The 24978-nt window shown below is 47.7% G+C and overlaps 1 protein-coding gene and 1 pseudogene across 2 annotated transcripts in view; one reads left to right on the forward strand and one right to left on the reverse strand.

Moving 5' to 3' along the window:
• Positions 1–24978, forward strand: part of MAML1 (mastermind like transcriptional coactivator 1) — a 39699-nt gene that overhangs the window by 9345 nt on the left and 5376 nt on the right. Inside the window, exons 1-4 of one of the 2 annotated variants that reach the window (XM_033096155.1) lie at positions 3450–3653; positions 19700–21106; positions 23077–23316; positions 24851–24947. In XM_033096155.1, coding sequence (XP_032952046.1) covers positions 19937–21106; positions 23077–23316; positions 24851–24947 — 1507 coding nt within the window. In that variant the 5' untranslated portion in view covers positions 3450–3653; positions 19700–19936. Of the gene's footprint in view, positions 1–3449; positions 3654–19699; positions 21107–23076; positions 23317–24850; positions 24948–24978 lie in introns of those variants that run through there. The other variant, XM_033096154.1, reaches the window with a different exon arrangement.
• On the reverse strand, positions 9505–10017 carry LOC117016652 (cytochrome b-c1 complex subunit 7-like; annotated as a pseudogene).

The raw sequence follows: 24978 nt of genomic DNA on the forward strand, positions 1-24978 counted from the left end.
AAACCTACATGCAATGACCGTTTTGGTTTAAAGTAATTGTATGACTTTAAGCATGATACTCATTCTCTCTGCTCCAAATTCCTCATCTTTAAAGGGTGCTAAGGGAAAAAAAATTCTAAGAGACCAAAGATTGTAAACTAAGTGGAAAAATTTTACCTCCAAGCAGGTAACCCAATCTAGCACAGTCTAGGCTCTCTCTCTGAGGGTTGAGGTTCACAAGAGGTAAAACAGGGCAGTTCTTCTAAAGCCAGAAGACCACAAAGCATCTCTTCCCTTACTGGGAAAGCGAAGTCTCCGAGTGTTGCTGATGCGCTAATGATATCAGGACCTTTCCATTAAGGAAGGTGTGAGCTGGCTGGAGGTGATCCACTGTGGAATGGGCAGTTGTCCTGGGATTCTGCCTTCAGCTGCCTCTGCTGCTTGTAGCAGTCCCTCCCCACCCCATCCACGTTTCAGTTACCGAGATTTTGCTTTCCATGGTTTCAGTTACCCATGGTCAATTGTGGTCTGAAAATATTAAATGAAAAATTCCAGAAATAATTCATACGTTTTAAATTGAAATCCAGCCATTGACATCTTCATGGCTCGATCCAGGATCACCCAAAGCAGATTATCCTCTGTCTGACGTATCCTCAGAAGGTAAATAGTAGCCTAACACCTGCTTCATTCACCTCACTTCATCTCATCACATAGGCATTTTAGCACCTCACATCATTATAAGAAGAGTGAGTACAGTACAATAAGATATTTAGAGAGAGATCACACTCCCATAACTTTTATTACAGCGTATTGTCATAATTGTTCTGTTTTATTATTCACTTACTCTGCCTAATTTATACATAAAACTTTACCATAGGTATGTATTTGTAGGGAAAAAGCGTAATACACAAGGGTTTGGTACTATCTGTGGTTTAGACATCCACTGGGGGTCTTGGAATGTATCCCTCACGGATAAGGGGGAACTACTTTATGTGATGTGCTGTCTTAGGACCATGAAATCCATTATCAGGCCTGCTTTGATATAAATAACCTAGCTGATCAGGTCACAATAAAATTTTAAAAGAACCAGGCTCTTTAAATATATGGCCATTTAATCCTCACAGCAGTCTCATATGGTAGATATTATTATGTCCAATTTTACATGTAAGGAAAAAAAAGTAAGACTCATAGGTTACCTTGCCAAGGTTGCCAGCTCAGTCGTAGGACCAAAGTTCAAACCAAAGTCCAATACCAAAGGTCTTTATCTTTCCACTATGACATTTAGCTTTTGCAGATGAAATCATACATGGGGAAGAACTTTATAAAACCTGGAAGTTTTTTTAGAAACAAATTGCTGGTTAATATTTTTCACTCAGACACTCTGTGTCAGAGTGGCGCATATATAAGAACTACTTAGGACAATTTTTAACTATACATCTCCTTGCCTCTTCCCTCTTTCACCTCCCCTGATGTTTATCTCTTATTGCTGCTGAAATGAGTCACTGTATTGATGGGAATATGTCATGTCCCTTAGTTGTTTGGTGGTAGATTAATGTTTGCTCTCAATTCTTTACTCTCTAGGTCATGTTATAAACCCACACCCTTGCCATAGCTTCTTAGCAGGCAGAGTATACTTCCCCATCCCTTGATTTGGTGCTTGGACTTAGGACTCGCTTTAGACAATGAGATGTTAACGAGCGAGATAAGAGGATATATTGTATTTATGGAACAAAAGTTTTTTAAAAATTCAGAAAGCAAAATCTTGGAAATATTTTTAAAGTATGAAATATATGTGTGAACTATACATATGAAATATAAGTAATTTTCCCAAAAAGTAGAGAGGGAAAAAAAAAAGACAAACCAGATGGAAAATAGAGAAGAAAATTAGAGGACCAGCGTAGGAGGCCCAACATCTGAATAACAGAAATTACAGGAAGAAAACAAGGAGGGAATGATTAATAAAATAATTTGAGAACTAGGACATGAGTTGCCAGATTAAAAGGGTACGCAGTGTGCCCATCACTGGTGAAGAAAATAGACCCACATCAGTCATAAAATTTCTGAACATTGGGTGTAAAAGGGGCTATAGGTAGGCTTGCAGGGTGGAGAAGGTTCTAGGTCACATGTCAAGAATCAGAGTGTCTTTGGACTTTACAGCAGCAACATGGGAAGCAAGAAGACGGTGGTACAGTGCCTCCAAAATTCTGAAGGAAAATGATTGCAAACCTAGAATTCTATACCTAGCCAAAGTATACAACAAGAAAGAGTGTAGAATAAAGTCGTTTTCAGAGATGAATTTTTTTTAAAATTGGACTGTCACATGTCCGTTCTCAAGAAGCTGCTGTAAGAAGTACTCTACCAAAATTAAAAGAATAAATCAGGAAAGAGTCAGACATGAGAGACAGGAAGCAGGACACCCAACACGAGATGACAAGGGATCCCTTGGAGGAACGTGAAAGGTGATCCCAGGCTGACAGCCTGGCACCAGACTGGAGGCAACTGAGCCCTACTGCAACAGTGTCACCCCAGAGGCAGACTGTCACCACCAAGACTCCCACTTCCATCGGGCCATCTTCTTAACCTGAGGACAGAACGCCCAGGAGAACTTGGCCCGGATTCTCCCGAGGATACGCATGTCACGGAAGCTCTCAGTTTTCCCTGAGAGCAGAGGGGTACACGGTGGGCTTAGGAGCAGGGGGTGCAGGGCAGCCCACTCCCTCTGCCCACCCGCCTGCTTCAGTCCCGCACCTGGTCCATCCCACAGTCCTGCCAGGTGCCCAACTGTGGGAACCCTGTTTCCCAGGACTTGCTCCTGACCTCGCTCATGACTTCCCCAAAAGGGGCCTCGTCACCTCCCAGAGAAGCGGAAGTCGGGCCCGGAGCCGAGACTGTCCCGCGCACCTCCTCCTGGGGCCTCCGCCCAGCAGGGCCGTACTGCCCTGTCCTTGTCTGGCTGCTGTGCGCTTGCGCTCCGTCTTCAAGACCAGGTGGTTTATTGTGGGGGTAGGTTACATGAGGGTGGTGGAGCTACAAATCACAGCTGTTAACACAAAGTCAGGATATTAGTTATATATGGGGGACCGGGGGGTGTGAAGAGAGGATGCAGGGGCTTCTAAGGAGAGCTCCTCAGCCTTAACGTGTGTATGAATCACCTGGAGATCCCGTTAAACTGGGGATTCTAAGGCAGAGGTGGAGGTGCTGAGAGTCAGCATTTGTAACCTTCCAGGTGATGCCAGTTGTGCTGTCCCAGGACCACACTTTGAGTGCCAGGTTTCTAAAGTGCTGGTACTGTTGTTTCTTCACTTGAGCAGTTGGTGCACAGTGTTCATTTTATTACTACTTTTTGCACTGTTATGTATGCATATATGTATGATACCTTTCACAAGGAAAACACTTTAATTGCAAAGGAAAAGTATAATATGACAAGGATGGGTTGAGCAGTAAGCCTGGAGACATAAACTTGTCAAATCATAAGTCTTGCATACTGCACTAGTCAGGGTTCTCCAAAGAAACAACCATTAGGAGATATAGAGATAGATATGTAGAGAGAGATTGATCAATTTTAATGAATTGCCTCACGCAGTGATGGTGGCTGACGAGTCCCTAAGATCTGCAGTCGGAAAGCTGAAGACCCCGGAGAGCCGACAGCACAGCTCCAGTCCGAGTGTTGGCAGGTTTGAGACCCAAAAGAACCGATTTTTAAAACTCAAGGCAATCCGGCGGGCGGAGTTTCCTCTTACCAGCTTTTTCTATTCAGGCCCCTAACTGCCTAGGTTAGGCCCCCTCACATGAGGAAAGACAGTCTGCTTTACTCGGCCCACAGACTCACATATTAATTTCACCCGGAAGCACCCCCCCACACACACACACACACCCAGAATAATCTTTGAATAAGTGGGCATCCGTGGCCTAGTCAAATTGATGCATAAAATCAATCATTGCACATACCACGGCAAGGAGCTTGCACTTGATTCTTTTTACGTCCTGTGGAGAGCCAGTTAAAGGATTTAAATAATGGTGAACCTTGCGTGAATCTGTGCCTTAGGTCATCTGTGCAGTGGTGTAGAGGGCGGGTGTGGGGGGTGAGTACAGGTGGTAGAAGGTTGGCAACAAAGAGACCAGTTAAAAGGCTATTTTACTGGTCTTAGCAAGAAATGAGTAGGAAGAGCTAGTAAGTGGCTGTGTGAGGACAGGACAGATTCCTTAGATACTGAAATGGTAAAGTGAACAGGATTTGGCAGTTGATTGGGAGTTGGGGGAGGAGTTAGGGATGAATCAAGAGTTTTCTGATTTTTGAGATTCCACTTACTGAGCCAGGTCAGGGGAGCCCCTACAGGATAGGGGTTGCTGGGAAGTTGTATTCAGCCATGTGGGCCTTGCTGGTGACCTTTGGCAGGGCAGCTTCAGAGGAGTGGCAGGGACATGAGATGCAGGGCTAACCCCTGCTCCAAGTCTGCAGAGCTCTTGAGCTGCAGCCCCTGTGGGGTCGGGCCTGAGATGCACTGCTAATGTCCCAATGTCCCACTGATCCATTCACAGTTTACACTGCAGGTTGTCCATTTCACGTCAAGAGTATGACCTTTCTACGTTTTCGTCCTAAACGTTTTTATTAAGGAAAGTCTACAATCCGTGTCAGAAGTTAGGTTCTGTAGTACAGTGTATGCACATGCATGCAGCCTGTGTAAGTTAAGTGGAGAGTTGAGAATTTCCATGTGTTCTGTACCAGCCTTTAGTGTGGCAGGCAGCTAGCCACCCCTGGGGGCTATGAAGCTGCAGGTGGATATTTGCAGTTCACGCCCCCCAGAGTTCTCTACTGTGCTTTCTAGGATTGTTAAGATGTGAGCAGCCATCACTGTCACTCCCTGTACACACACACACACACACACACACACCCCTTCTGAGCTATGGTTACTGCTGATCTTCCTCTTCATTCTCCTTTCTACTGGCCAAGCCTAAGTTTCCTTCCCTGTGAAATGATAACATCTGCTTTGCAGTTGCTCTGCCTACCACAGAATAGGTGTTTAATAAATGGTAGCTCTTATTGATTTAGGAGATTTTTAAAAATTTTTTGTTGTTTTTGATCTCCTGATTATCTCTGTTAATCAGGCATGAGCTTTTACCAAAAGACCGGGCCAACCACGGAATGTTCTGGTTTGGCAAACTAGCCAGCCCCAACCAACAGGCAGAATTTAGGGGTCTGTTTACTAAGCAGTGATGAGTCAAGTCCCGTTCTGGGGGACAGACATGAAGGAGGGAGTGACCCGGCCCTAGGAGCTGAGACAGATACAGACTGACTACTGCTGTGCTTTTATATGCGTCACACCAGAGGATGGCACAAAAAGCCAGTGGCAAACTCTGCAGTCACCTCGGGGAATTGAGAAAGACTTTAAAAAGGGGGACACTACATGCTCCGTGCTACTGAGTGCAGGACTGTGCTCACAGAACAGAGCTCCCTGTGCGCCTGGCAAAACCACTTCTCTGCCCAGCTCCATCCTTAACCTCACATGTCCATGGCCTCTCCCCACAGCCTCTCTGCTGCCACCTGCCATCACTCACTGCGCTCTAGCCACACACCAGCCTGCCAGAGACATTCTTCTCCCAGAGGCCCTTGGATCAAACCCCCTCAGCAAACCTCAGCAGTTCCACCTTGAACACACATCCAGGATTGGCCACTTCTTATCATCTGTGCCACTACCACCCTGGTCTAAACCATCATTTCTTTTACCTGGATGATTGCCTCCTAATCCGCTTCCATGCTGGCCCTCACCCTCCTACAGTCTGCTCTCCACCCAGCAGCCAGAATGATCTTGTTCCCCTGCTCCGACCCCACCACCGGTTTTCCATCTCACCTGTGGATAAGCCACCCCTTAACCAGGGCCCACAGGCCCTGTGCAGCCTGGCACTCTGGTCCCTCCTGCCAGCTCCCCGGTCTCCTCCGGCGCGTCTCCACTAGGCATGCTCCCACTTGGCCTCTCGCACTGCTGGACCCTTTTCTGCAGATGTTGGCACAACTCATCTGCAGACTTTGGCTCGTACTTCTCACTCCATGAGGCCTTTCCTGAGCACCTTATTTAAAACCGTAAGCCTCACAAACTGCCTTTCTTTCCCTGCTCGATTTTCTCGGGAGCAAAAGCCAAGTAGAATGTAGGCTCCAAGGGAGCAAGGGTTTGTTTTGTTCCTTGCCAAATCCCCAGGGCCCAGGCAGGGGCAGGCTGGCTAAGTGAACTCTAGCTCTGATGGATGCTTGTTGAACACCTTGAACGAGATCATGAGAAGGAGTTTGGGAGAAAGAGAGGAGGGCGAGGTTGAGTACTTCAGACAGGAAGGTCCTGTGCAGAGGCCTGGTGTGTGGAGTTCAGCGTTTCTGACATGGGAGGACCGGCTGCAAGGGGAGCCCCTTGTGCAGTAAGGAACCTGCTGCCACAGCAGGTGCAGGGCCAGTAGCCTGGAAACTTAGGCCCAGTACGGTAGCCGCCAGTCGGGGAGGACTGTGAGTACTTGAAACACTCTTAGTCCAAATTGAATTGTACCGAAGGTGTGAACTACACACTGGGTTTTGAAAATTTAGGTCCAAAAAGAATGCAAACTAAAATATCTCTATTTTTTTATATCACTTACATTCGAAATAATATATGGTTAAATAAAATATATTATTAAAATTAGCTTCACCTGTTTATTTTTAGTGGGACTACACCTGGGGAACTTGTTTCCTGGGCCCCCTTTCCCCCCAAGTTCCTGAGTCGGTGGGCCTGGTGTAGTGTCTGAGAATTTGCGTTTCCGGTAGGTTCCCAGGTGATGGTGGAGCACCTTTCGAGAGCTTTGCTCTTAGAACAAAACAGTTTTAAGTCACTGAGTGGAGAGGAAGCATTTCAAGGGGAAAAGCTCTGATAAGGCAAATCCAGAAGGAATAAGGTGGAGCTGAAAGGAGTTAAATCTTCACAAGGAGAGATGTTTCCTCTCAAAGAAGGAAAGGAAAGAGTTGATGATGGTAAGTAAATACACTGGGAAGTTTTAAGGTGAAAAAGGCACATTTGGTGGAGTCACCAAAGTTGGACTTCGAGAAATTACTTTGAAATAGATCTGTATTCACATCCTGGTTCAGCACGCACTTTCCAAGTTCTTTAACTTCTCTCAGCCCGAGTGCCTTGATCTTGAAATTGGGAATAATCGTACAGCATTAATTCTGAAGGTTGTCCTGAAAATTAAGTGAACTAGTACTGCCTCCATTATTGGGTAGAGAGAACCTGTGAAACTGAAGGACAAATATCCATGAGGCTAAAGAACGGTAGAGTGACCGGGAAGGGGAGCGACGTGGAAGGTGGGAGGTTGTTTTGGGCACCTGTAACTTGCTGCGCTGTGGACCTGGCTCTGGATGAAAAGGGCAAGGCCCTTGTCCTCCATGGACGGGGAGAGATGCAGGCAGGCGGGTCTCGCTTTCACAGTGACTGCAGTGCTTTACCATGAATGTGAAACATAAGTACTATGGACAGGCTTTGTTGGAGCACTAGGGGTAGAGTAGCAACTTGACTATGTGGGGTCCATGGGCAGGGAAGAAGGCCACGGAGGAGCTGATGTTTGAGCTAAATCTTAAAGGACTAGTAGGAGGTCGTCAGGCTAGAGGTACATTCTCAGTCCTGAGGAGTTCAGTTTCAATCGGGGCCTTAATCAGACAAGTCATCGGGATCAGATCAGACAGGCCCTATGTCCCAGGTTAAGGAATTGGAACTTCATCTGTAAGTGACGGGGAAGTAAGAAGGGATTTTAAATGGTTAGGATATGTGATTATAGTGCTCACACTGATGACATAACGGGTAGGATAGAGAGAACGGAAACCGATCAGCATGAAGTTACTTCAGTAATCTGGGTAAACAAATGAGTTGAACTAAGATGGCGGTGCTTGGAGGGATCCCGCCGGAGAGAGATTTAGAAGGTAGACTCAGCGGAGCTCAGTGTGGGTCACCTGAGAGGACGGGGGGTTGAGCCGTGCACCTGGTCAGGGAGGAGGCAGGTGCTGAGTGTGGAGAGCGCCTAGTGGAGCGCATCCCTGCAGAGATCCCCAGTTTCCAGTCGTGTGCAAATTTAGAACACGGGGGCACAAAGAAGGTGGTCCACTCAATAAATATTCGAGTGCCTGCTCTTGCCGGGTGGTTAAGCTGTGGCCAAAGCCCTGAGTGGATGAGGTGACAGCAATGAAAACAGACGAAGGCCCTGCAGGCGTCATCACTGAAGGAAGTGGCACGAGAAGGGCCAGCCTGCTAGGAGTGGCCTTGGAGGCAGGAGCAGGCCCAGAGAGGGATCTGTGGGCCTTAAGGGAGGAAGACGTTGTGTGGAGATGGGAGGAATGGTCGTTAGAGCTCAGGGCCTCCAAAAGGTCAAGTACGTACAGTTTGATACGTGTCCCTTGGATTAAAGAACCTGGAGGTCACCTTGGTGAGTATGACAAAGTAGAGCCCCATCTTTGAAGAAGCTCTGAAGAGACTGTTATCAGCTACTCAGTAAGTGGCATCGAGACTCAGCCCTCCAGGAAGTGACTCCTCTCCCCTCCCCCTTCTTTTTCAGATGAGGAACCAAAGCTTCTCAAGATGTTTAGTAACTTGTCTGTGAGCACAACAGTTAAGCAACCAAACCAGGATTCAAGCTGGGCTAGCTCTTAACACTGCTAAATGCTTGTGGTAGGATGGAGTTTAAGATGGGTGGTACCGAGCATTTGTCAGTGCTTAGGGAGGAAAGAACTGATAAAGAGGGAGATGAATGGAAAACAGAGAAGGTGGTGATTGAATGAACAAGGACCTTGATGAGGTGGGATGGGGTGGAGGGCTTGGCTCCGGAAGGGAGGAGCATCACTCCTGTATGCGGAGCCCCTCGATTAAGTCAGAACTTCCCTGTAAGCAGAGTGGTTTTCATGTTTCCAATAGTTGTCGTGACACATCTTTTTCATATTCACATATGAATGCCTGACTGGATTCATAGAATAACAAAGTTCCCGAGAATTTTAGCGGGATCTAGGCTAATCAACAAGTAGTTATCTGCTATTGTTTAAGTGAACTCAAGTATTATTCCCATAATAACCCTTCTTTGACCCTCTTTGGCTATCAACCAGTCTCTCTCCCCAACTTTATTTTAACAGCTTTACTGAGATGTAATTTACATATCATACAATCCACCAATTTAAAGCATACAATTCAGTTGTGTGACCATAAGTACAATCGATTTTAGAACATTTTCATCACTTCAGAAAAATCTTACATCCCTTAGCTGTCACCCATCAATCTCCCCTTCCCAGCCCTAGGCAACCACTAATCTACTTTGTCTATCTCCCTTTTAAAACTAAAGTTGGAAAAGAACAATCCATACTCTGTTTACTCACCTCCCAGTTACTTCTCAGTCAAGGGTGTTTACTCCAGTCAACCTTCTGGAACTGCTCTGGGCACCGTCATCAGTGAGCTTTTAGTTATCAGACCCACTGGACAGCTTCAGCCTTTATCTTTCTGGATCTTTCTTTTTAAAATTATAATAGACATTTATTTAAAGTAATATATTTTGAGCCCAGATGATTCTAAATTATACATTTCAGGTTTAACCAACATCATAAAAATACTTGGAAGACAGCTGCATTCACACATTTCCATTACATGATTATTTTTTTGCCCATTCTTCTCTCTCTTTTCCCCAGTAACCCTTTTCAGATAATGGTTCAAGGTAGAATTTATCCTCCTCATATTTTGTCTACTGCTCTTTAGGCAAGATCTGCCTCATGGTCAGGTCCAGTGGTCTCTTAATTCGAAACACCCTGTCATCCCAAGTTCTCAGGAAGCCTTCGTAGGTGTTCTTTTATATCATCAACCACATGTATTATCTTGCAATAACCCCCGTTTATTGAACCCTGCAGCATTGTAATACCATTTTCGAATAACCTCCAGCCACCGGCTTGATGCCCCAATGGCAGGCCTCGCCATTTGTTTTTTTCTGCACCTTTCTGATGCATTTAACCTTGTGCTCTGCCTTCGTTACGGGCTTTTCACCCGCCCCTGGGATGCTTTTCACCCTTCCTGAGCGATGGATCTGCTCACAGTCTCATGCGTTGCTGATGATAGTCTGCACCGAATCCTGATCCGACTTCCTCAGCTCCTCTTGGACTTCCCTGCATGGTCCAGACATCTCTTCGTGGCTGAAACTGAACTAACCCCTTCCTCTGCCAAAACCCTGCTTTTCCTTTGTTCTCTATCTTACCCGTGTCCCCAAACCCTCACCCCCAATATAAAATTGGCCCTCAGGACCTGCTGGATTTTCTTCCACCTTACCTCTGACATCATCTCTTCTTTCCCATACTCACACTCAGGTCTCATCTCTTTCACAGACTGTTTCTGCAGTTTCCTGCCTGGTCACCGGCTGAGCCTGCCTCCCTGAAATCCGTTTGCCACACAGTTATTATAGAGAACTTATAAAAATGCAAATGTGACCTCATCTACTAACGTCCTTTTAAAATGACACGACGTCACCTATATGTAATTACGTTAAAATCTGAATCTGATCTGGTGTCCACCAGTTTACCGGAAATACAGAGAATAGAAGAACTAGTAAAGGACAGAATGGGGGCATACAATCAGCCAACTATGGAAGTGGAAAATTGTACAGGTCAAGTGACTGTCTTGGACAGATAAATGGCAAAGGAAAAAATGGAAAGAGAATGGTTACACATTGAAAGAGTCTTAAGAGCATGTCTACCAAATGCAGTGATTTTGAATAAACCAATTCTAACAACAATTTGATTTTTTTTAACATGCAGTAAGGGTGTCATGGTTATTTTTAAAAGAGTTTTTATATTTCAGCAGTACAGGCAGAAGTATTTAAGGAGACATGATGTGATTTCTAGGATACATTGGGTAGAGTATGAATGAGACACGAACACTAATGGGATACAGGATAATAATAAAGAATTAAAATTTGTTTAAATTGTAAAATATACGTAACATAAAATTTACCATCTTAACCATTTTTAATTGTACAGTTCAGTGACATTAAGTATATTCATTCTTATTGTTGGGCAACCTGATCACCACCATCCATCTCCAGAACTTTTTTCGTCTTGTAAAGCTGACACTCTGTCCCCACTAAACACTAACTCCCCATTCCCCTCCCCCAGCCCTTGGGTATCACCATTTTATTTTCTGTCTCTGTGAACTTGATTGATTACTCTAGGTATCTCATATAAGTGGAATTATATAGTATTTGTCCTTTTGTGACTAGCTTATTTCGCTTAATATCCTCAAGGTCCATCCATACTGTAGCCTGTGTCAGAATTTCCTTGCTTTTTTAAGACTGAGTTATATTCCATTGTATGTGTATACCACGTTTTGTGTATCCATTCAGTTCATCCATTGAGGGACTCTTGGGTTGCTTTTACCTTTTAGTTATAGTGAATATGCTGCTATGAATGTGGGTATACAAATATCTGTTCCAGTCCTTGTTTTCAGTTCTTTTGGAAATGGGATTCATTTAGAGATGAAACTACTGGATAATACAGTAAATCTTTTTTTTTTTTTTTTGAGGAACCACCACTGTACTGTTTTCCATAGCAGATACACCATTTTCATTCCCACCAATAATGCACAAGGGTTCCAATTTCTCCACATCCTTGCCAACGTTTATTTTCTGGGTTTTTTTGTTTGTTTTTGTTTTTTGATAGTAGCCATCGTAATGAGTTTGAGTTGGTTATAATAAAGAATTATTAATGTTTTAGTTGTGATAATGGTATTGTGATATACACACATGTATATTTTTAAGAATTCTTTTTAGAGATACGTACTAAAATATTTGTGGATTAAATGACATTATGCATAGGATTTGTTTTTCAAATAATACAATTTTGGGGGTGGGGGCATAGGGAGGTAGAAATGAAACAAAATGGCCAAATACTAACAGTTGTTTAAGTTAGATGATGGACAGATGATGGTATACTGTTCTTTCTAGTTTTGTGTGGTTTTTGAAATTTTCCATTAAATCACGGTCCATTCCCAGCCTCGCTCTCTGTCAGCACTTCAGCAGAGATAAACTACTCCTGTTTTTCCTGCTTGCCTCCCTCTGTCCACTCCCACTCAGTGCTCATTTGTGTATCCTTGCCTTTGCCTTGCAGCCCGGAAGCCTCTTCTGGATGACTTCTCTGCTCCTTTAGTACCTAACTCAGGTGCCCCCTTCTCCAGGAAGTCTGCCCTGCCCTTCCTTCTCTTGCCTGCATAGATACTCTGACCTGCCGTCATAGCTTCTCCATCACAACCCAGCTAGTGGGAGCAGAATTGTGTCTTGTTTTATCTTTTTATCCCCATTGCCTAGTACCCTCCTAGAGTGTAGTAAAAACCTAGTTTATATCCGAATTTACCATTATTTTGTGCACAGCCTCTGTAGGGCAGTGTTTGGCACATAGTAGGATCTGGGTGAATGATTACTGCATGAACCCCCAAGGGCATCTTCCTGTGTGGGGCAACAGTTGATGTTAGCACGATGGTGTTATGGCCCTTTAGATCATCTTACCCGGGGTCTCCATTATGCAGGTCAAGAAGGCAGATTCTGGAAGGGATTGTCTTGGCTAAGATCGCACAGCCAGTTATCACCGCCTGCTTTGTTGACATGTGCATCATGTGACTTTCTGAGCCTCACATGGCTTCCCAGATTGGTTTTTCCACAGCAAAGAGAATATAGGGACTGCCTGCCAAATACAAGAACCAATCTATTTTACAACTTTGTTTCTGCTTTATAATCATGCAGGAAGAGATTACATTGTGTAAAATACATAGCTAAGCTTTCTATCCAAAGAGGTGATAGTCCGTGCTCCAGTGACACAGAACTGTACACACACATTCTTCCCAGTTGATATTGTGCTGTAATTATGTAAAATACAACCACGGGGGGGGGGGGGGGACTGGGTGAAGGGTAACAGGACCTCTCTGTACTCTCTCTGCAAATTCCTGTGAATCTACAATTCTTTAAAAATGAAAAGTGATGGTAAAATGTCTAGGCACCAAATTAAAGTTTTCTGGGAAACGCAGTTCTTTAGTGCCCCCATGCTTCTAAATCAGTGAGGTTCCAAACTCTGAAGACAAATAAGGTCTTAAAAGTGGGAACGTTTAGTAGCAGATTATAGATGGTTCTGTGATAGTTTTCCTTTTTTCTTTAAATATTTTACAAAGAAACATTTGTGGTGTGTGGAGTTTCCTCAGAGCACAGCCTGTTTTTCTGGTGAGGGCACCTTGATGGGGCTCTTCGTGCTTGACGTAGGGGACGGGCATTTTTTCTTACTGTTCGAAACTCTGACTCACTCCCTGCCGCTTGTGCTTCATTGCACAAGCTGAACTCCTCTTTCAGCCCTGGTGGAAGCGGAATTAGTGTGGGCCTCGCCTCAGTCTGCCGGTGGGGGGCGGGGGCGTGGCCGTGGGCATGGCCGCAGACCCTTCCCAGGACCTCTGAATGAATGCTCAGACCTCAGGAAAGCTGGCGGAGTCTCACATCATCTGCCATGAAACAGGAGCAATGACTTGGTCCTCAGGGTGCCTTTGAAGGTGGAGTGAGATTCTGAAACAAAATGGGGAGTAGGACGTGCAGGGGCCAAGCGCTCAGTGAGGCACCCTGGGACGTCACGACTTGTCCCTGCCACATCAAGCCTGTGCCTTACGTAGTTGCTACTTGACATGGATTTCCAAGATGTTTCCTCAAATTGCAACATTGGATGATGCATGAACATAGATCCACAGACAGGGTCTTTTCCCACACAGAGTCCTAAGGGTCCGGAGTGTTTGTACAGGGCACTAGGAGAGAAGGAAAAGCCAGCATGGTGTTAGGTTGAAATCGCCAATATTTAACCATTGCTACCTTAAAAAGTTAGGATTTTGTATATTCCAACCTTCATTTTTGAGGAGTTCCAGTGAGCCGCACACGCGTGCAGCGCAGGTGGGGTTGGCATTTGATGGGGAGCACACTAGTGCCAGAGCCCGAGTCAGTCTTCTGAAGACGTGAGGGCAACGAGGTGCCATTGAAGAGCTTTAGGGAAAAGAGTGACCGGATCACATTTGCCCTCAGCACGATCACTCTGATCATATGCGGAATGTAGATGAGCGTGGGTTTGTGACAAGACGAGCTTTAGACAGAGTTAAAATAATTCCAGTCAGAGCAGTTGGTGTTAGTGAAAGGAGAGAAGTGTGTGGATTCAGGAAATGCTAAGGAGGCGGACTCAGTAGGAGTGGGGTGCTGATTGGATATGGGGGCAAGAGCGGCTCTCTGCTTTCTGATTTATGGGACAGGGTGGGTGGTGGTGATGCTCTGAGGCAGGAACAGAGGAAAGGCAAACAGGGAGACGCTGCTTCCGGTTTGGAGATTTAGTCAGGTGTCTGTGGTGCCCCAGTAGGAAGGAGCACACCAGGTAAGTAGGTGGGCAGACAGGAGCCTGGAGCTCTGGAGACAGGAGGTTAGAGGTAGCACGTTCATTCCCAAGTAGGTTGTCAGGTGCTTGGCACTGTTCCAGGTGCTGTGGGCTCTGCTGTCATTCTCATGAGGGGAGCTACGCCCCTTCAAGTGAGTGCTTCCAGTGGGGGAATTAACAAGGAAATAGGGTCGCCAGGGACTGTGGAGTAGCTGATCAGAGAATGACTTTGAGGCAATGAGACCTGAATTATGAGATGAGCCACCCTGGGAAAATCAGAGGGAAGAAGTGTTCTGGGCAGAGAGAAGAGCAAAGTGCAAAGGCCCTGAGGCAAAATGAGCAGGCACATTTGAGGGACTGTGAGAAGGCCGGTGTGACCAGCCGGCTGCGCCACAGGGAGGGCCTTGACAGGAAGGCGCGGGGGCCGAGGGCTGGCAGATCAGCGCGTGGTCCCTGGGCAGGTGGGTTATTCTGAGTGGGATGTTCAGTCATAGGAATTTGAAGATATGGGAATGGATGAGACCACTCAGAGTGTGTGTAGAGTGGAAAGAGGCGAGACTCTGATATTTATTTGAAGGGGAGACCCACCTCAAAGGAGACTGAGGAGAAATAACCAGAGAAGTAGAAGAGAAAGCAAGATAATGTGGTAAAGAAATATGAAGAAAGAAAGCCTTAAAGATGAAGGGAATTATTAAGTGGCAGATGGTGGACGGAGAGGGAGAGGGAAAGACTGAAAATGTGGGCTGCGTTGGGGCGGCCGGATGGCTGAGTTGGTTAGAGCGCGAGCTCTCAACAACAAGGTTGCCGGTTCAATTCCCGCATGGGATGGTGGGCTTCACCCCCTGCAACTAAGATTGAAAACGGTGACTGGACTTGGAGCTGATGGGCCCTGGAGAAACACACTGTTCCCCAATATTACCCAATTTAAAAAAAAAAAAAAAAGTGGGCTGTGTTTAACAGTGTGAAGCTCATTGCCAGCCTTGAAGAAAGCAGTCTTCCTGAATCCTCCCTTTCTTTCCTCCCCACATCCAACATCCAATCAGTTCCCAGAGGATGGAAGCCACACTGCAGTGGACCAAGATGCTGGCTGTCAGGTGGGGGTGGGCGGTGTTTGGTTGATAGGAGGATGACAGAAGAGGGAGGCGGAGGAAGAGTGAACGCCCACTGCGAAGGGGCAGGAAGCACTGGTCGCTGCCCCCGGGTGGCTGATCACGTGTGAGGAGACCGATGAGAGAGCCAGCTCTGTCTAAAACAGCCGCATCTGCTAACGTCCAGTGGAAATGCACAGATGTTACCATTTGGGGGCGTTTGATCACAAAGCACACTGGAATTTCAGTGTTGGGTGGTGAAAGCGGGAGGAAGTGGAGGGACTGTCCTGTAAGCCTAGTGGGCCAAGCGGGGTGACAGGACACTGATTAGGTGTCCACGAGGTATTGCACCTCCGGCTTAACTGGGAGCAGCGTTGATATCTGGGGCCCCCTCCCAGTACAGCCCAGGGTGGGAGTCAGGCCTGCAGTGTGCATCGGTGGAAGACGGCCTGAGTGAGCGTGTGGGGCCTCCAGCTCACCGTCAGGGATGCAGTATTCTTCGGCAAAACTCCCTTGCGAAGGAAACGAGCACCAGATGACGCTACCTGCGCGGGAGCCTCCTGAAACCCTGTGCTCCACAAGACCATTGGGTAGTTAGGTCAGGAACCTCTGAGCGAAGCACCCAAAAGTACACGACAAGGGCTTATTGCGTTTGTTCTTAGGTCTCTACAATCTACTCAAGCCATTTTCCCATCACTGTTGTGAATTCCTGGAGGTTAGGCTCTGGTATACTCTCCTTCCTCTGCAGTGCCCTGCACATATCAGGCACTCCTGTAAAAGCTCAAGGCTGGGGGCCGGCCCGGTGGCTCAGGCGGTTGGAGCTCCGTGCTCCTAACTCTGAATGCTGCCGGTTCGATTCCCACATGGGCCAATGGGCTCTCAACCACAAGGTTGCCGGTTCGACTCCTGCAAGGGATGGTGGGCTGCGCCCCCTGCAACTAGCAAGGGCACCTGGAGCTGAGCTGCGCCCTCCACAACTAAGACTGAAAGGACAACAACTTGAAGCTGAACAGCACCCTCCACAACTAAGATTGAAAGGACAACAACTTGACTTGGGAAAAAAAAGAAAAAGTCTTGGAAGTACCCACTATTCCCCAATAAAGTCCTGTTCCCCTTCCCCAATAAAATCTGTAAAAAAAAAAAAAAAAAAAAAGCTCAAGGCTGAAAAATCTGCCAGGGCCACCACATTCCACACTCCCCACCCCCGCCTACATCATTCCAGTTAAATTTTGAGAGTGGTTGAGAAAATGGCCCCGGTGTTTCCTTTGGCTAAAAGCAATTGGTATTGCACAATTGAGTTGTTCCTTTGGAACTTGTCTGCAGCTGTTTGCGTGTGGATATTGAAAGAGGGAGTGGTAGCTTTTATAATTGTTAGGGCACAGAAGGATTCTGTTTCTAATCTGGGACAACCAGCTGACTCATCAAGTGCCTTGACCTTTTAGGTTTCCATCTTCCTCCTTAGGAAAATGGAAAACTGAGCTCATAGTTTTAAAGACAGCCCAAACCTGACACGGAGCAACAAATGATTTTTCTAAAAAGAAAATAATAGAAAGAATAACCCCCCCAAAAAAAAAAAATAGCGACTGATTGTGGTTTCCTTCTGACAGATCAAATGGGTGTGAATTTACCTTCCCTAAAGGAAACTTTTCAGTGAGTCTTATTTTAAAGGGTCCATTTTAGGAGCTTGGTTCTTTTCCCTCTTTCCCCACTAGGTGGCAGCAGGAAGCCGAAGAACCTGCATGAAAGTAAAGCGGGTGTGTCCCGCTGTTGGAGGGGCCCATTCTTGAGCTGGGTCCTAGAATGGTGTTTTGCTTACACCTCTACACTACAGTTCCATTTATCGAACATTCCTACCGTGTTTCCCCGAAAATGAGACGTAGCTGAACCATAAGCTCTAATGAGTCTTTTAGAGCAAAAATTAATATAAGACCCGGTCTTTTACTATGATATAAGACCGCATCTTGTATATTATAATGTAATGTAATATAATGTAATAATATAATATACCATACCGGGGTCTTGTATTAATTTTTGCTCCAATAGAAGCATTAGAGCTGATGGTCCGGCTAGGTCTTATTTTCGGGGAAACACGGTAGGTTTTCTGAGCAGACTTAGGTACCCAGTTACTGATTTAAAGAAATACTGACTCAGCCAGGATTTTAAAGCACTGTACAATCGGCTTTAACAGTTAAGAAGTAAGAAAATCTTGAAGTAGGGGGAGAAATGGGAGCATTCGAATTGGGACTAACACTGAGAAAGCTGCCCTCGTTTTCTTGCTCGTTCCTCGTTTGTGTCCAGTGAGTGCCGGTGCCCACGGAGCTGCCTTGGGCAGGAAGCCTAGGTCAGAATACTCCTGCATGCACACTCCTGTCAGGGGCCGGTGTGTGGGTCCGTGTGGCCTCTCTGCAGCCGAGGACAGCAACACAGACTGCTGCGTGCTAGGGTCTGACTCCTCTGAAATCTATTTAGAGATAATAATGAAAGTGTTATTTGGCACTTTGTAAACAGCTCAGTGTAGATGCTTAGGGTCACAGGGAAAGAGGGATGGGATTAGGGTTGGGCTGAAGGACAGAAACCTAACAGAAGTAGACATAGGAAAGGAACAGCCTGTGTTTAGAGGCAACTGTTAGTGGAGGAATCCTGTCCCGGCAGCTGAAAACGAGGCTGGGGAAATAGTAGGGAGATAGCACCTTCTCTCCTCCCCACTGCCCTGTCACGCTCTTTTCAGGAAATGCCCGCCCCTGCACGCTCAGGGTGCTTGCTGCTCAGCTGCTTGCATAGGGCGTTCATCTTCATCTCATTCTGTAGCCATGTTCCTGAATGTCCCGTGTCCTAGAAGGCTGGGAGCCCATGAGGACGGGGACCACCCCGTTTGATAGTCCACAGTCCTTGTCCCTGACATGAGGCAGACTTTTTATATAAGATCAGATGAACAAGTCTGGTTGAGAAGGGCAGGGGGAAGTGAGAAAAACGGTGCAGACAGACCCAGCTGCGGTCAGATGGTATTGATAAGAAGTGGGGTTTGTGAAGGCTGATGACTGGGCCCAGGAGATTACAAGATGCTTGTGGTTGGCGGGGCGGAGAGTGAGACAAAATCTGGGGCCTGTAGGGCCTGCGAGGAAGCACCCAGTGGGAGAGGAGGCGAGGGGCCGGGTCAGCTCCTAGAAAGGCTGGGAAGGGCATTAACACTGGCCTGTGCAACAAGATGGAGCCTGGTGCCAGTGGCCAGCCCCTGCTGGGCCTGACAAGGAGTCTATACTGCCAGGATCCTGTGGCTGAAAACAGCAGCAATCCCAGTTAAACCTACTTAAACACAAGAAGATGTTTATTGGTTCCCATAGGTGCAAGGCAGGGGAGGTGGCAGGGAGATGGCTGGTCTCAGGTACAGCTAGATCCTGGACTCACACAATGCCCTCAAGAACGTGTATGTGTGGGGACAGAGCCAGGAGCGCAGTTTCCACGCTCTCGGCCTCACGTGGAAAGGTGCTGGCTCAGGTAGTAAATGGCCATCAACTGTGATTGGATGGCCATCAGCTGTGGCTAGTTGTAACCAGTGAGCCATTGGCCTCTAATGTAACTGTCGTGGCTACACAAGAAGCAAATGGGGGCTACCAAGAAGATGGTGGCTGAGCTAGCAAGTGAGGTTGGCTGGCAGAGAGAAGTGGACGGCAGGTTGTGGATAGTGTGGCTCCTGCTTCCTGTGTCTCCAACCCAGCTACCAGCGAGAATATGGCAATATGACTCCCCTCTCTATGGCTCCGTGGATGTTCCTTTTTGTCCTCACCATATCCTGCGTTCTTATGTGGGGAGCGGGAGCTGAGACCCGCATGCCACCCCACGTGACAGTGTGTCCTCTGGCCCTTTCTCATCATCCCCGCTCCTGGGCATACCCTCACCCTAGGTGACTGGGCAGCATCAGACTTGTGCCCTACAAAAGGAGAGGATGGCCAAAGTCCAGGAAGTGACCTGCTGGCTGCAACTGGGTCGCTTTTGCACAGCTGAGCTAGTGGTCCTGAGTCAGGCGAGGCCACAGGACCTGAGTGAGGGAGAGGCAACCCAGAGGAGAAATGAAGGGTGTCCCCAGAGTGAGGAGTGGAACATGGGCAGGACGATGAGCAGGGGAGCACTGAAGGGACAGGGCCCTGTCACAGTCAGCGTGCGAAGCAGGGGGGCCTCAGACATGGTGCTGCGCACGTAAGTCACTCTTCTCCTTATTTTTCAGCATCTCCACGACCCGGTAAAGAGAAATCTCGATAGCGCCACCTCCCCTCAGAATGGCGATCAGCAGAATGGCTATGGGGACCTTTTTCCTGGGCACAAGAAGACCCGCCGGGAGGCCCCCCTGGGAGTAGCTGTGTCTTCCAACGGCTTGCCTCCAGCCTCCCCGCTCAGCCAGCCTGACAAGCCTGGCGCAGAGGCCCTGCAGGCCAGCGGGAAGCACTCGCTGGGGCTGGACTCCATGAACAAGAAGTGTCTGGCAGACTCAAGCCTCCACCTGAACGGAGGCAGCAACCCCGCTGAGTCGTTTCCGCTGAGCCTGAGTAAAGAACTGAAGCAGGAGCCTGTCGATGACCTGCCTTGCATGATCGCAGGGGCCGGAGGCTCCATATCCCAGAGCAACCTCATGCCTGACCTCAACCTTAACGAGCAGGAGTGGAAGGAGCTCATCGAGGAGCTGAACAGGTCGGTGCCGGACGAGGACATGAAGGATCTGTTCACCGAGGACTTTGAGGACAAGAAGGAGCCCGAGCCCCCTGGCGCTGCGGCGCAGCCCCCCTCGGCGCAGGGCCTGGACATTAAGACAGAGTTCTCTCCCGCAGCCTTTGAACAAGAACAGTTAGGCTCTCCACAAGTGAGGGCTGGGTCTGCAGGACAGACCTTTCTGGGGCCTTCATCCGGCCCTGTGAGCACAGATGCATCCAGCCTAGGGGGCTCTCAGCCCCTGTTCCACACGTCTGGTCAGCCCGGGCCGGACACTGCCAGTCCCAGCCTGATGCCGGCATCAGCCCAGGCCCAGAATGCACAAAGAGCCATGTCCAGCGTGGTGTTGCCCAGCCAGGGCCCAGGAGGGGCCTCAGAGCTGTCCTCTGCACACCAGCTCCAGCAGATGGCTGCCAAGCAGAAGCGCGAGCAGATGCTCCAGAATTCACAGCAGGCCACCCCAGCACCAGGCCAGATGTCCACATGGCAGCAGACAGGCCCCTCCCATAGCCCCTTAAATGTCCCTTATCCCATGGAGAAGTCTGCCAGCCCTCCCAGCTACAAGCAAGACTTCCCCAATCCCAAACTGCTCATGATGCCCAATGTGAGCAAGAGCTCCCCTCGTCCCGGAGGCCCCTACCTGCAGCCCAGCCACATGAGCCTGCTGAGTCACCAGCCGCCAAGTAACCTGAGCCAGAGCACCGGGACTAGCCAAGCGTCCGTGCTGGACTATGGCAATACCAAGCCCCTTTCTCATTACAAAGCAGACTGCGGGCCAGGTGGCCCTGGGGCTGGCCAGAGCAAGACGGCCCTCATGGCTTACCTTCCCCAGCAGCTGCCACATCTGAGCAACGAGCAGAGCTCCTTGTTTCTGATGAAACCAAAGCCGGGAAACATGCCCTTCCGATCACTGGTTCCACCCAGCCAGGTGAGCGGGGCTTCGCTCTGGGACTCTGCGTCCCTGGGTACCAGGTCCAGGTAGTTGGGGAACAGAAGCAAGCAGGGAGGGAGCAGCTGCAGCTGTCCTTTGACTCCCCTAGGGAGTGCAAATGAGCATGAGCGAGCAAAGCAGGGCTGATGCTTAATAAACACAAGTAGGGTCAAATTGCCTCCTAACTTGGTTTTAACTATTCACACATTTGGGGATCACCTGCACTTGGCCTTGTGCCCCTTTCATGCCACACAAATTAAGTCATTTGTGGCTGTGGTTTGCAGATGCAGACCAGATGTAATGTCCTTTTTAGAGGCTTTGCTTTTTTTTTAACCATCTTTCAGATCTCTCTGTTCAAAATACCTTAAGTTTAATAAGCGCATAACCTTCACTAAACCTTTCTCGTGAGTGCTGCTTCCCGGCGTATCTAAACTGCATGGGCATTTAGTCATTGACGTGCAAGCACCTGGCTCTGCAGCGTGGAGAATGGTCAGGTGCCGGTGTGCTCATGGTCATAGTTACAACTGGTATTTCTACACTGCTCAGATAGCTTCTAAGATGCCCCTCCCTGGATACCTCCCAGGAGTCGGGCCTCGTGTGATAACTGTCCCCGGCTTCCTCAGCGGCACCACTGCTTTTCTCACCTCACAGTGTGGCCTCGACTCTCTTCCACATCTGCACGTGTGTATCCACTGAAACTTTTCCACCATTGTATGATGACACTTGTGTAACGTGCATCGTCTCCTATTTTGCACTGCCATAAGCGAGTCTGCATTGAATACCTGTGTGTGTACTTTGTGTATTTGTAACACACTCTGGCATTAAAAAAATTAGAAAACATGATGCTGGTAAAATACCATGAGGAAGTAGGCTAACTCATACACTGATGAGTGTGTGTAAATGAGCACACTGGTTTTGGAAAGGAATTTTGGCATTATGTATTTTTCATAAGCCATAAAAATATTCATAAGTATACCCACATTATAATAATAAAAAAGAAAGTTACGTGCAGGGTACTCATCGCATGACTGTATCCAATAACTGCAAACTGGAGGCAGTTTCAGCATCTCCCCACAGAGCGTGCATTTGCAAATGTTGAAACTTCCACTTATTTCAGCCATTAAATGGTTAACAGCCACTAAAAGCAACTTTGAGAAGGAGTGGCAGTTACCACCACCACCACCACCACCACCGCCACCGCCATCCATCGCAACACCTCACAAAGCCTTGTGACTGGGGGGAGGAAGTGCCATCAGAACCCGTGGGCTCTAAGATTAGAATCTTGTGAAGATTAAATGTCCTAACAAACAAAGACTCTAAAGAGGCTCAAGAAGTTGAACTTGTTTAAATGATAGTAGCTTTCTGCCTGTTTCCTGTTTGGAGTTAAATTTTCCACTTTCAAGTGTAAGTGATGTTGGAATAATATTATGGTAACCTTTGACATGATTCTCACTTTTGGTCTTTGTATTGATAGAGAATATTCCTTAAAAGTTCTCATTGATACTCAGTCTTTTTTTGAGCATGAGTGGACAAACGATACCATTTCCGGTGGGTCAGGGGCAACCCCACCGGCAGGGACCCACAGTTGGCACACTTGGAACATGGTCTGTCCCCATCAACCGCAGCCCCTCAGAGAGCTCCTCCTGGGGTCCCACCTGTTCCCACGCATTCCAGGGAACAAGCCTGTATAAGCTACAGTTGCCTACAGAAACTGTTGTGTGCAAATTACGAGCTTACATGTAAAATCACACTCTTGCCATTGGCCAGTCACTGTTCATTGCTGTGGAAGCGACGGTTCATTGCTGTGCCTGGATACTCAGATGTTCGCTTTCCTAGTCTCAGCCTGCCCTGGGGTTCTCCGCGGGGAACCAGGCTCGCTGGGCGCAGCTCATCTACTTTGGTCAGGCAGGGCTCATAGACTTTACCATGTCCCGCCTGACTCGAGACCCTCTTATCTGTGTTGACAGGAGCAGAACCCTCCCAGCGTCCCTGTGCCAGCCCAGGCCGCTAGCGTGGGGACCCAGCCACCTACTGTGTCTGCAGCCAGCACGCATGGCAGTGCCCCCTATCTGAGCAGCCCGCAGCAGGCAGCCGTGATGAAGCAGCATCAGTTGCTTTTGGACCAACAGAAACAGAGAGAGCAGCAGCAAAAGCATTTGCAGCAACAGCAGTTTTTGCAAAGGCAGCAGCACCTTCTGGCAGAGCAGGTAAGAGGAAGATGGGAGAAAACCCTGCTCCTGCCTTTGCCCGCCTCCTGGGGCCTGGTGTGAATGTGCGCTCATTTGCATGTTCGACATTAAACTGGGTCCAGGGGTGTGGTGGTTCTCACACAGTGGTGGCCTGTACCAGAAGCAGCTTTGTGTCACTCAGTGGGAATTAATGAAGGCAGAATCTGTGGCTAAAATTGTGTATTAGGGACATTTTTCCATGTCCCTTGTCGGCAGCTGCCAAAGCACTGAGCCCCGTGGCCCCCCGGTTTGTTGTGGGACCCAGGTTTGTTGTTGATGCAGTTTGTTTCAAGCCAGAACGAGAAGCGGGGAGATGAAGACCTGCCTGAGGTCCTGGGGCCGTAGAATCAGGACCAACAAGCCCCATCCAAGTCCTATAGTTCAACCACGTGCTCACCAAGTATAGTGTACAGGTGCCAAGGCTGTAGGAGTTCACGGGATTTTAAATTACATCTTTCAGACGTAAGAGAAGAACTAGCCATCCGGAGGTTAGTTGATTGAGAGGGGCTTTAAAACCCACATCACTACCTCATTTCTACCTTTTTTTTCCCCCTGAGAATTTTTATAAGAGTTTGAGACAAAACTGATGACAATTGCTGGGAAGCAAGACCTCAAATGCTCCAGTTCTGCCATTTTTTAAATAACAGCTTTATTGGTGTATAATCCACGTGATATACATCCGTTTAAAGTGTATAATTCCGTACTTTTTAGTATATTCAGAGTTGTGCAACCATCACACAATTTTGGAACATTCCATCACCTAAAAAGAAACCTTATGCACATTAAAAGTTATCCTCCCCACCCCAGGCCTAGGCAACCACTAATCTGCTTTCTGCCTCTAAAGATTTGCCTGTTGCTGGACATTTCATATAAGTGGATTCAAGGTTCAGCCATGTTGTAGCTTGGAAAATACTCTGTCGTAGGACTGTGTTGCGTTTCATTTAACCACTGATCTGGAGATACACATTTGGGTTGTTTCCTGAACTTTGTGGCCATAGGTTTTCAGTTCTCCTGAGTACATATCTGGGGTGGGATAGCAGGCTCGTGCGGTAACTCGCACGTTTCGCTTTTGGAGCTGCTGGACTGTAGCCCACAGCCGCTGCAGCACTGCGTCCCTCAGCAGTGTGTGCAGTGCCCCTTTCTCCACCTCCCCACCCACCACGCCGGCATCCTAGTGGGTGTGAAGTGGTATATCTTTGGGGCTTTGATTTGCATTTCCCTGATCTGCCCTCCATTTTTTATTTATTTATTTTTAATTTATTGGGGTGACAATTGTTAGTAAAATTACATAGATTTGCCCTCCATTTTTTAAAACTGATAATACCACCCGTTCTTAATTATTGCTCCCTAGCTCTGCCCCATCCTTCAGTTTCATAGGGTTTATTATAAGTCCCCCAGATGAGGTCATGAGCATGATCCCCCAGGAGTCCAGCTGTGAGAAACAAACTGAGACAGTCCTCTGCTCCGATTTAACTCTGTTTTATGTGGGTCTCCTGCTCTCGGCATTTTCTAGGAGAAGCAGCAGTTTCAGCGCCATCTGACCCGCCCGCCACCCCAGTATCAAGACCCAACACAGAGCACCTTCCCACAGCAAGTCGGACAGTTCACAGGTGAGAGTGTCTGAGGTGGTGGTGGGGGGAG

Source organism: Rhinolophus ferrumequinum, chromosome 24, assembly GCF_004115265.2.
Source record: "Rhinolophus ferrumequinum isolate MPI-CBG mRhiFer1 chromosome 24, mRhiFer1_v1.p, whole genome shotgun sequence".
NCBI classification, from domain to species: Eukaryota; Metazoa; Chordata; class Mammalia; order Chiroptera; family Rhinolophidae; genus Rhinolophus; species Rhinolophus ferrumequinum.